Source organism: Neopsephotus bourkii, unplaced genomic scaffold (genome assembly GCF_033783945.1).
Source record: "Neopsephotus bourkii isolate Nb327-2 ecotype Australia unplaced genomic scaffold, CSIRO-AGI_Nbou_v1 NB_372, whole genome shotgun sequence".
NCBI lineage: Eukaryota > Metazoa > Chordata > Aves > Psittaciformes > Psittacidae > Neopsephotus > Neopsephotus bourkii.
In genome coordinates this window covers 1,076,107-1,088,911 of record NW_026900878.1, presented here as the reverse complement: position 1 = coordinate 1,088,911, position 12,805 = coordinate 1,076,107, and the positions used below count along the sequence as shown (strand labels likewise).

The window sequence follows — 12,805 nt, the reverse complement described above, 5'->3', positions numbered from 1 at the left end:
GAGCTAGAGTTTTGATTTGCAACTTCTTTTTTTAATGAATTCTTTCACTGGGCTGGTTACATGAAGCAGATCATCATTTTTACAAAAACTAGTAACAATTCAGAGGTGTAGAAAAGCTCTGGTCATTGTCAGAAACAAACTGCAATAATGTCATAATGCAATAATTACCGTCTTTCCCAGGGTGAAAGTTTGGTTGCCACTTGCATTTATCTGGGAGAATCTGACTTAAACCTAGTGATCAGAGGGGAGTTAGGCAGCTAGTTTTCTATCTCTTAGCTCCACTGCTGAATTACTAGGTGACCTTGGGCAAGACAACTACTCTGTATCTTCGTTTACCTATCTAAACTGCACCTATTGTAGCTCACAGGGGCATCAAGAGGCTTAATTAATGTTTGCAAAAAGCTTTGAGATTGTCAGATGAAGGGTGCTACTACAAGTCGAAAATATTATAAAGTCAATGAGAAAAAAATGGATAGGTGCCAAGAGAGTCAATTGGACAAACGGCTTCCCCTATCAGTAGTGTCCATATTTCAGTTTCTATTTTATCAGAGGAAATATACTTGGCTGTTTAAATAAAGTGTCACGCATGTTCCATTGCGTACAGAACCATTTGCCACAGTTTGTAGATCTGAAAACAGTTAGAAGGCTGTAGACGAACTCTTGGGAAGATGCGTATTATGCTTTGATTCCAACGCAAAAGAAGTCCTTTTTTCAGAAAGGTTCTACACTCTATAGAATTCCCAATGGCAATTAGCAGCATTACATGGAGCTTGATTTAACATTTTTATACACTGTAGGTTTTTGATCAATGGACACTGGGAAGCATTTTTCCTTGATTGTTTTACAAGGAAGAGCTTGAACTAAGTATCTGCAAGTACATAACCAGTGTTAGTAAGAAAATCCCTCTCCTCAAGGATCCCAATGCTATAGCATTTAGGTCACTGCTATTAACTTCTTCCTTAAAGAATTAGAAATAACTCCAAGATCCCAAATAAACTATTCCTTGGCTGACTGGAACCCCACCAGAAAACACTGTTTTCATAATTTTCCTTCTAACCTGGTGATAAGTAGGCTTTCTTACAAAAGTGATCTAAGATACCGCAACACTATCCAGCTTCAGGCAGGACCAGGACAGCTGGGGGTGGGTCTGCTTGATACCATGGCATATCACTTCCTCACCCACCCTAAAGCCTAGCATGCCTTTTGTATTCATGGTTTTTAATTGCAGCCGATGTCCCAGAAACAAAGGTTTTAAGTGGCCTTGTGTAGGAAGGGAAACTGTTGTATTGAGCTGTCCAGCAAAAACACATGTAAAGCAGCAGACATGAGGCCAAGCTTTAGATACTTTGAGGGGCCTTTGACAGAGACAGGCTCAGATAACAAGAGGTAAGAGATGTGGCTAGCAATCAAGGCATGATTAATAAGTGTTCAGTGCAGCAGTCATTAATGTAACACCCAGTCAGGCTTAGGTTTTGCTGCCTCCACTTAGAATAAAGTAGGGGGTGCTATTTCAAAATACCGGGAGTACTTAGAAGATTGCTGGAAGTAAAGAACAAAAAAACAGAGGATGTTGAGATCTGAGGGAAAATGGGGTCACCATGGAGGACATCCTAGTCACCATTATAGGACTGCAGACACTTAGTTTTGAATCAAGCCAGTGAGCCTAGAAGTAGCTGTCTAAATGAGTTATGGTGGTCCATGTTAGTTCCAGCTTTTATTCCAGTGCAGCACAGGCTGACCCACAAAAGGTGCTAAACTTCAACTTCCATTATTTGCTTAGACTAACTTCTTTATAACCAAGGTAGTGTTTCTGTGCAATACTATGGGTGCTGGAGTAGCAATGCACAGCGTTCTGCGTTTTGTAAAAACAATGTGCCTTTCTTTCATCTAAAGCTCTCAGACATACTACAATGGAAAGGAACAGAAAAACAGTAAATGAAATAACACTTCTATGGAAAATACACTTCAAAATTAAGTTTTCCTTTTAAAAAATAGAACCCCTTTAGACTTGACTACTGTGAACTACCTAAATGCAAACTATGAACACTCAATACAATAATGTCTCCCCCAATTTTCAGAGAAGCTTCCATATGAAAATAACTGGAGCCTGGACAACTAGAAAAATTCCTAAGTTGCAAATAAAAAAGAGATGCCAGTCTTCCAGTAAAGCCCTTGCCACCTTCACTGGTTTTGTTTACAGGGTGAGTTAGACTAGTTTCTACTGTCAGAAGGTGGAATGTTGTATGGCCAGAATTTAATTTCAGATATGTTATGCTTAATATGCATTGTACCAAAATAACAGTGAGCTACAAAGCTTGCAGACCATACATGAGCAAATGGAAAGATGACAGGATTAAATAACTGACAATCAGAATAGCAAACAGGTATATGGGTTTAGATCCCTAAAACCTCTGTATTTTTCCTGTGGAAAAAAAACATGATATATAGGTCTGTACTTATATATTTTTTTTCCTAAAGGCAAACTAGAACGCAGTATGACTCCAAACAAAAACAAAATCAAGTTGCCCAATTTTGCTGTTTTCCTCTACCGCAAGACTGTTCTAAAAGCATGTACAGTAACCTTTCCTCTTTCATATAATGCCCTTAGAACTAATTTACAGCAGGATATAAAGATGATGTATCCGATACAAAACAGAAATTGGAAAACTAGCATAAGAGTTTCAAGTGGTGTGTGATTCATGCTTACAGTACTATCCAATGGAGTAATTTTAAAGCATCTTCTATATGAAAATTCCAAGACATTCTCAACAGTCATTATTTATGAAATGTCTGATAATTACTAATCTCATTTCATATGCAAGAAGGTTGAAGCAAAGAGCCAATAGCCCTGTCAAAGTCACATACACACAAGTCAGGATTAGAATTCAGGTTTGGCTTTCCCGTTTAGTCAGTTTTCCTAACAAACTGCTTGGAGTTTGTTTCTTTGCTTATACATTATATATTATTTTTCCTCATATAACCACATAAAAGCATCTTTGAAATAACATGACTATGACCCCTCTCATTTTGAGGCAACTAAAACTCTAGGATTATAACAGGAAACATCCTATGGCACCAAAACGAGCTGTTACAGCTGAAGGCAGCACTGCTGACACGTGATGCTGGTGGAATGCACAGGAATGGACAACTCATTGCCAAATACTTAGAAAAATTTTGTCTGCTGTCAGGTAAGGCTGCATCCGGTTTGATGCATAACAGTGAGTGCTGAAAATGAGTAATTTGAGGTAATCTAAAAATATAACATCCTAGAACATTAAGTAATAATAGAAAGTAAAGATATCCCCTATTCTAAACAAAACAAGAAGCATACTTCCAGAGCAAATGTTATTATTAATGGGCCAAACAGGAAAAATCAACAAGTCACGATGATCAAGACAACTCAAAGTGTGACTCCCATACATTTTTTAAAACACAGCCTACAGTGAAGCAAATATATTCTTTAAGCTAAAAACAAACAAACAATCCTAATGGTATTAAATTAAACCTGCCATTCTGACTTCATTTGTGGAGACAGAACATCTGGTGTGCTTCTGGCTACACATGTCCTGTTCAGAGCAACACTACTGAGACTATGAACTAAATCCCTACACCTTCAAAAGCAAAACAAACAAATGCAAGAATGAGCTTGCTTATAATCCTACAATAAAAAAAAAAAAAAAGCTGATTAGGTTACTATAATCACAGCCAATCAAGTCACAGACTTGAGGGTCTCTGGAATTAAACTTACATCTTCATAAGAGAAACTTCAAATTTTATTTTACTTTTTTTTTAAGTAGCCTCACTCAAGATGCAAAATCTAAAAGTTGAGAAGAAATTACTTGCATCTGTGTCAGCTACCAGAAAAACATTATTACATCAGCTCAATATTTTTTTATTCACAACAGCTACTACAAAACAAGACTTCATCCCTATCCAGGTCAAAGGCTCATAGAACAGAAGCATTTTTCTTAGTGTGGTGGTGGTTCTTTAAGAGTTAGAATGACTACATAGGTAAAGAATAAATTTAATTCACTGGTAAACTTACATATTTCAATCCATAAAACAAAACACAACAAAACACAACAACAGCCCCCCAAAAGAAATTGAAAAAACCCCCAACCAAACCCACCACAGTGTCCCGCAGGAAATAACCCTGGAAAAAGTCTACGCTAGCATTTGTACAATTTGTCCACAAAAAAAAGACCCACCACTACTTAAAATGCAATCAGACTAAAAGGATTGCTCCTCCTCCCATAAACACATTCGAAAACAACGCATTGAAGCATGGGCTATTGAAACTGCTTTTTAAGTCATTGTTCTTTATTAGGGTTGAGAGGAACTTTTTATCTCACAACCTACAAGGACTAGACACTACAAGAGAGAAATAAATAACAAGTACTCCTAGACGAGATACAGCATTTAGTGGTCAGAGCGATCATTACTGTATAGAAAATTCACACACTGTTCTGGATGAAGAAACGAAACAGTAGGAATAATCACTAATAATTCTAATATACTGCACTAACAGATGGCCTGAACTATCAAATGTTTTATCAGTCTTACTGTTTTTCACATTGTGATGGATAAAAATTATACATTATAAACTGTGGCTGAGACAATGAATGCTTCCATCCATCATTTTGGGCTTCTCTTATTCCAACCATGTGACAGAGTTGAATCAAGTTTATGACATCTTGGCAGGGAAGATTCATACAGAAGCTAGTATCTAGACTGAGTACATGAATAATGCATTTATTCTCCATAAAAGCAAAAAAATGTTAATTTTAAGAACAAGGGATCTCTATTTCACTTCACTGAACTAGACCACAACAAAATATTTTAGAAGTCCTAGCAGATTATTCACAAAAAAAATCAGATCTACATTAGCCTTCAGATTGCTGCTGAAACTGCATTTGTTCTCAAGAGCCCATAAAGTTATTGAAAAGCTGTACACTGATCCTAAAGGAACTTTCACTTTAAGAAAGGAAGCTGAGAAAAAATCTGATAGAAATACTTTGTGGAAGTCACAGACTCCTCTCCCCCCACTCTGAGCAGGCTTGGCACAGCGTCCAGGCATGGCCAGCTCTCTGCTGGGGGCAACGTTCTTGGCTGTGAAGGAAAAGCATGCCCTCTGTCACTCATGGCGAGCAGTCCTGTCCAACTGTCTCTTTTCAACAACTTTATCATCAATCTCTTTATTAACAGCTCCACTGCAGACTGAGAACGCAAACAAGGACAGTGCGCATGCCAGATTTCTGGAAGGCACACAGCATCAGACACCAGACAGGGCAAGGTTTCAGGAAAGCTGGAGCAGAAGCTGTAGTGCAAAACACTTACCTGCCATCTTAGGAACTATCATGTTTATTATGTTTACTTAGAATCAAGCTTCTGCTCTTTTCAGTTTTAATAACTGTACCTGCTCTAGGCTAGCCTATTACTGTAATGGAAGGAAACAGCACAGAAATAATCTTAGATGAACAGTTTGAATTGATGTGTACATTTTAAGCATGTAAAACATCTCCTTAAGTAGCAGTATTGAGAATATTTACTTCTAAAAATACAAATATAAAATGCACACATAAAGTAGATGTGCTAGCTCACAAATAAGAGAGACAAAAAGACATTTGGTGTTGTAAGTCCTCCAGTACCTGTGTGGGCCACAGTTATTATGGGGCAGTTTAAATGCATTGGCTATTTTCTTAAATAAATAAATGCTGCTTTCCTTACACAACAAGTTGGAGTTTTTATCATTTTACATCAACAGTAATTTTCCTCTTTATACTTTCCTATTACATGCCTGGATTCTGGCTCTTATTGTAAGACAGTAATTTACAGCCAAAACCAAGCTTCATAATATCTGCATGTACCATTAAATGTTTTTCTTTCAACCATTAGTATGCTGTTCAATTTGACTTTCTCCTAAATTCAGTTATCTTTGGTGGTGAGGAGGTAAAAATTTAAGAAAGTGTATAGGACATCATCATTATTAGTTTATTTTAAACATTCCACTGGTATAGAGGTCATAAAAATACTGAGGTAATTGGAGGGGAAAAAGAAAATGACATACTGCATTATAAACAGGGATCTGCTTAATTCATTAAGTGTGACAGGAAGGGAAAAAAATGTTACCTAAATATAGCATTCTAAAATTTAATCAGAACAATACAAATATGCTTAAGCTTAATTAAAAAAAAAAAAAAAAAAGCAGATGGGACATCCAGCAGTGGTTCATTGTATTACCTTTTTCATAACAAAAAATGGCCTCTGAAGTTTCATAGCAAAGTTCGCATTCTTTTGGTGATGACGGCAGCAGATATTTGATGTTTGTAGATGCTTCAAATTACTAGCTTGAACTCCGTAGAGCATCGAACTGCATCTGCCTCTATCAACAAATCCCAAGATGGTTTCCTCCTTTTGAACAGATCCTTCTACTAAGATTACTGAAGTAACCCAAAAATGCTTTATTACTGATGTTTTTCCAATACAAACATTAGATCTTTAAAAAAAAAGTGAACCTACCAAGTACTCAGCTAATATATGTCTATACAGACATTCATGGAAGTACTATCCTAAGGCCTGCATGATTTTAAGTCACAAAATCTCTGGTAAGTATCGTTCAGCCAAAACGATGCCAAAGAGAAATAAAGCACAGCAAAGCTAGCTGACTGGTGTGTTTAGGAAGTCACATAAATGACACCAGGATTACTTCAACATGAGAAATGCTTTTTGCACAAATACACACAACTTCCAAAGACTACATATTATGAGAAAATATGTATTTTGCCTTGCGTGCAGATTCTGGCTCAGTAATAATTATAATGAATTATTTTTAGTTATTCTAGAAGCTGAAGTACTCACATTTTAACTTTTATTGTCAATTAAAATCAGTTCTTTTATTAAGGTGCATTTCCTATCAATTGGTATTCATTACTACTCAGTTACTACATATTTGAAAGGTTTTGCAGTAAAAAAAAAAAAAAAATGGCACGCACACACACTACCTACAGCAAGAAGGACAAGTTTAGCTAGAACTCATCAACTCAAATGTCTGATTCCAATCAGTATGTCTGAAGCCATCTGTTAGAACCATGGCTTATTAAAGTTAATTATTTTGGCTCCAACAGTAATTTTCAGCTTCTTGTTTGCAGATCCTTATGAGTCCATGAACTTACTTCTGGGGGTTCATGACAGGTAACTCAGAAAAAACAAGTCTACTGAAGCCTACCACCAGTAGATCCAGAAACACTGAACAGAAATTTGTATATCTACTAGCAGATTTTTATTGGTTGAAGAAAATAAAAGAGGAATTAAAGTCATAAATAACATCAACTGTGATAAAAGGGAGATGGGGTGGGCAAGATAAAGATGATGAATCTGTTCTAAACAAGACAAGCAATTGCATGCTGTGAAAAACATATACATCACAAAGGTTTATTGTTTTAGGCAGGGTAATTATAATATGAACACCAAAACTATCAGTGGTTTTAGCAGTTAAAGAAATTTTAGTCAAAAGGAAGGTACTTAAAAGTTACTCACATGAAGCATTTGGAGGATTGGGCTCATGCTGATACAAAGATCAATCAAGTGATGCACAGCTACTTCTCATTTTTACTTTTATTTCAGGGCAAGCTTAAACTATTTGACAAGAAGAGAAATAGTGCCATCTGCTGACATAAGGAACAGTCACAAGAAAAGCAAGTGTAAGATGCCAAAACAGTTACAGCTATGTTTTTGAGAAATGAGCTTCAAACTTTTTAAATATATAGTACTTCACACTTGTAATATCAAACTATTTTTTCTTTTAGCTTTTAAACATATAAGACTTTTGAGAGGGACTCCTAATCAGTATACAAGGAATGGATGCTCTTAAAATGGGGTATTTTTTGGCACTAAACTCTGTCCACGCCAAGCCACTACACAATCCACGACCTTTCCCTTCTACAGACTGGAAATCAACATTCTGCCGAGCATTACTTCCACTTCCTGTAACATCACACTTCTTTAGAGAACGTTTATTTATGTACTCTTTTATGCCACACTGTGTTTTTGCCTTAGCAGAAAACTTAGGAGCTAAATATGAATTGGGAGTACATTCAGAAAAATCACGCAACTATGGGATTGTGCTGTTTTTTATTGTGTTTTCAATGGAGAAATACATCATCTGTTTACAAAATAGCTCTTGAAAAATACAAGGAGTACAGATACTATAAAACAAAGCAAACTCCAGTCATGAGACACTACGTACATCATGCGAAAGCAACAGTCTGATCTCCAGGTTATGAAAACTAGAATTAAAAAGTCACTATACAGAAAGGTTCCAAGTTTCCAGCTTGGCAAAACTTGGGTGCAGTTACATGAAACGTTTAATAAAATGAAAAAGATTTTCTGATGTGTAAACAAAATGACAAGACTAAATTTGTGCCTGGCAATTTCGATCTAAACTCCATAGCTACACAAAATACACAGACACCTTGTACACTTCAACTGTTAATATAACCTTCTTTGGGGGTGGACGACAGCAGGCTGCACAGGGCAAGGAAAAGAGAAATATTGTATACTAGATATCTTAGACAAATGGCAAAAAAACCCCTTCAGTTACTGCACAGCCTAAGTAAAAGATAAGCTACACTCTGACTTCGGAGAATTAATTTAGAAGGATAAGGGGAAGAGTGTTAAGTAATTCAATTTTAACATGAAAGATGCACATGTAATAGGATGGAGCACAAAGGGAGAAGGAAGTTCATAAAACATGCTAATCAAAGTATGGGAAGTATGATTTGACATCCCACATTCCAGACTTAAGTAACAGTAAAATGAAGTTTGTTATCTACATCTGGTATTACTGTTGGTATCCCTCATGTTCCTTTGCCATGAGAGATTTAGTTCTTTCCAAAAGAAAAAGTTGTTACTTTATTGATAGGACTAAAATAACAAAAAACAGGAGTCTAGAGCTTACTAGATGTCAAGTGCTTGCTAGAAATATGATTCTTAAAAATTCAGTGTTGTTCAGTACGTAAAACTATTTTTGATGAGCCATCTAAAAATAAAAAGGTTAAAATTCTTCGGGAAAAATCTTTTTACCTTTATTTAAAATTTGAAGCTTTTTAATGCATACAGGACTTTCATGGAGTGTACAAAAATCACCTTATATTTAGTGATTCAAAGGCCATCAAGATGGGTGTTATACTTCACAGGCACGCAATATTTACTTAAACACTTCAGTCATGAGACAAAGTTTTGAATTGGTGCCTACAGGCCACAAGGTATTACGACAAGGTAAGGAGCAGGAGGGAATCCAAATGAATACATGGCTTGGTTTGGTTTTTCTTGTATAAATAACCATTGTCATACATGGTGCATACAAGCTGGAGAGGAAAAAAGGGGAAAAAAAAAAAAAGGACACCAACAACAAAAAAAACCCACCCACCATTAAACGCAAAAGCTTTTCCCAAGAAATAAAGGGATCAAAAAAGGTAATAAAGAGTTTGATTAGCTCAAAGGAAAGTTTATTTGCTGTTTTCACTGCTGATCTGTATGCACCTTAAAACAATCCTATAAATAAAAAGTAGACCACATCTTAATCATGTCCCAGTCCCACCAATACCAAAACTTCCCAATTACTCCCTCAACTTCTCTTATAACCTCAACATTTGACATTTCATTCTAAAGGCTTACTGCTGCTTGATGGCAGTTGAACTGGATATACTACACACTTGTTTTCAATGCATAGTATATTGTAGAACATCATCCGATTTGCACTACTGAAGATATTCTTCGATAAAATGAAAGTATCAGAGCTAAGGTCTAAAATTAGTCATACTCCAATAGAAAAAAAGTACATAAAAGTGCATTTAAGGGATTCTTATGCCAGTTTTATCTCAATTTTGAAACAATGCATCAAACAAATTTAATCCGAATGTCAAATATGGCTACAAATAGTGTTCATGTTTTTAAAGGCAGTAATCCTTCGAAATACTTAATGCAACTGTTGCTAACACATTAATTGTACTCCTGGCTTCACATACTAACCTGGACTTCCAATCAAGTGGTGATTTTAGCCCAGAAAGGGAAGTGCACAAAATATACCTAAATCCATTTGCGATTATGTTCTAGTCTTGCACCCTCCATTCTCCTTTTTTTCTAGCATTAGAAGACAACAGGTTGAGTTGGCAGATATTGTTTATGGACCCCTGAGGTTGTTTTTACCGATTCAATCTCAATTTTATTGAATTCTTGATAACAGGAATAGGATTTGCGGGGAGAGCAGGGATATCTGAAAGGTCTGTACTGGGTGTTTTCTGGAAAGAAAAGAAATGAAGCATTTTAACTTTGTCAGTATCAAAAGAAAAATACTGTAGTAACTGGCATTAACTTTGAAAAACAAGATCTTTACAAGAGTTTTTTAAAAATATACCAGGATAAGAATCATTACCAATTATAAATACAGAAGCAGGTATTTCCTTTGCCTACATAGTCATTAAGGAAAATTTGTACCAGTCTTTTCCATAACATGCATTTCCTTTCTCGACGACTGCAAGAAATTAGGAAGTGCAGATATGTCTGAGCCTACTAATAACCTGTATTATAACAAAACATAATATCCACAGAATTAGGGTGCTTGGTAGGTGACACCTAGTATCTGATCTACATGTTTAGCATTTAAAAATTCCTTTGAACATTTCAGTGTTAAGCTTCAGCCCTTTGCAGGTGAATGACGAAGAACTGTCTCCAGTGCAAAGTGTGTGTCTTCACACATTCCATTTCAGACTGTGAGGAAGCTCTTACAGCCAAATTTCCAACTTTTCTTATCCATTTAGATTTACATAGAAAAAGTACAATGAATACCGCTATATGGCTGGGTTAAGAATTCCACCTTGGAAATACTCTGAACACTTTCTTTCACTCACCTACAAGACTTAAATCCCATTCAACAAAATAACATCTACAACCAAATGAAGGAAAACATAGCAAAGGAACACACCCAATATTCAGTGTGATTCATTAATTTCTCACACGCTTCTTTATTTCTGGCTGGTGGGTTGGTTTGTTTTGTTGTGGTGGTTTTTTTTTCTTTGGGGGGGGGAGGGTGGGAGTAGAGGTGTGGTACATAGAAGTGGGGGTAATCTAAGTATTTCTCTTCCACTGTGGCAGATCAGTTGCCATTCCAATAACCCAGTTATTATGCATTACTTCCCATAATGATTTATCATAAAGTTCATCTTACATTATAAGCATTGAAAATTAATGAGGTACGTTTGATAAATGGGGAAAAAATGCAGTAAAATGACTGCTCTTAATTGTTGTTTTATTGAGTTAACACTAACTGATATAGCAGCAATACAACCAGGACTTGGGGCAGAACAGCTCTGACCATTTGCCTCTCTCTTGCTCCCAGCAGCCCACTCTGGCTGGTGCTGATCTGTGGTTTACCATGTCTCTATTTTCTGCCACATGACCAGCGCTTCAACCAAAGCCAACAATACTATTCAAAAATGAGAAGAGGCCCACCATTCTTTTGCAATTAATTTGCAAATTACATTTGCTAAAGTAATAACTACACAATTAGGAAAAGCTACAAAGCTTCCTATAATCATCCCTCAACAATAGGCAAGACAAACTTGGTGTACTAACTGATCTAAAAATTCCCCTGAAACAGCTTAGTTCAACCATGTAACATCTAGAATTTTTGCCAATTTGGTACTTTTATTCAGTATTGCTCAGAGCTCAAAAAGTCCACTAACAAATGCCACAAACACTATTGCAACGTATCCCTATTTTCAATCAAAACATTTACTAGACATCATTTAATAATTCTGCATAAAATGCTTCGCAATAGTGAAACTTCAATCAGTAGAGCACTAAGAAGCTTAAAAATGCTAGAAAAGACAAAGATGTGTTCTCTAAAAGTTGTTACAACATTAGGAACAAAAATTTATGTGAATGCCACAGACTTCATAATTTTATGTCTATTTTTCCAATGCTCCTTACACTTACAATACCTGCAGTGAAGAAACACAGCTGGCTAAGGAATTACAAAATTACAATAAATTCTCTCATATCGAATTTCAGAGCCTAAAGTTACATTTCAAACATTTTCAACCTCTACAAGGATACCTTTGAGCAGCAGCTGTTTAAAGCATTTGTTTCCTTGTTAGAAAGGATTATTCTGTGATGTGCAAACCACAAAGGAATAAACTGAGGCCCTTACTTTGAAGGCACAATTCAGAAGAGCGAATCCAGCTTCAGTCAGTTTGTATGGCAAGCCATACATGTTTAGCTACAATGCACATTCATTAAGATCAATGACCATCTAAAACACAAAAATTGTGACAGTAACAATAACCAGCTTTCCACACAATGGAATTAATTAAAAATTATACATTTAGTTTTAACATCTGGACTAATTTTAATTTCAATACTTTCACCACAGATTATCACACACATGTACAGAGAGGTGTTATTTTTAAAAAACAGTACCTGAGGAGCTTGCAGAGAAGTTGTCTGAAGAGTTTCTGTTTGAGAATTAACATTCACTTCTGTCTCAAGTTGCTCCTAAAAAAAACCCCAAAAGTATCAACATATTATATTAAAGAAGTTGATTCCTCCATTTCTTCCCTGAACATTAAGCACATAATATTTAGAGGAGACTAATAGTAAAAAGCTAAATAATGATCTGTTATCCACAGGATCTATTTTCAATGTTAGAATTACAAGCTTATATGCATTTCAGCCTTCACCCACCCCGAGTTTGAAAAAGATTTCAGGGCGACTACATAATAAGATACAATTCCTCATCTGAGGGTGT

At 36.0% G+C, this 12,805-nt stretch overlaps 1 protein-coding gene across 7 annotated transcripts in view; it reads right to left on the bottom strand.

The window, feature by feature from the left end:
* Nucleotides 1-8,113: 8,113 nt before the first annotated feature.
* The window catches only part of PAPOLA (poly(A) polymerase alpha), a 43,011-nt gene continuing 38,319 nt past the window's right edge, over nt 8,114-12,805 (bottom strand). For 6 of the 7 annotated variants that reach the window (XM_061348910.1, XM_061348907.1, XM_061348909.1 and 3 more), the window contains 2 exons: nt 12,478-12,552; nt 8,114-10,298 (listed from right to left, as the gene is read on the bottom strand). In XM_061348910.1, the coding sequence (XP_061204894.1) occupies nt 10,203-10,298; nt 12,478-12,552 (171 nt within the window). In that variant the 3' untranslated portion in view covers nt 8,114-10,202. Of the gene's footprint in view, nt 10,299-12,208; nt 12,311-12,477; nt 12,553-12,805 lie in introns of all 7 variants that reach the window. The other variant, XR_009724811.1, reaches the window with a different exon arrangement.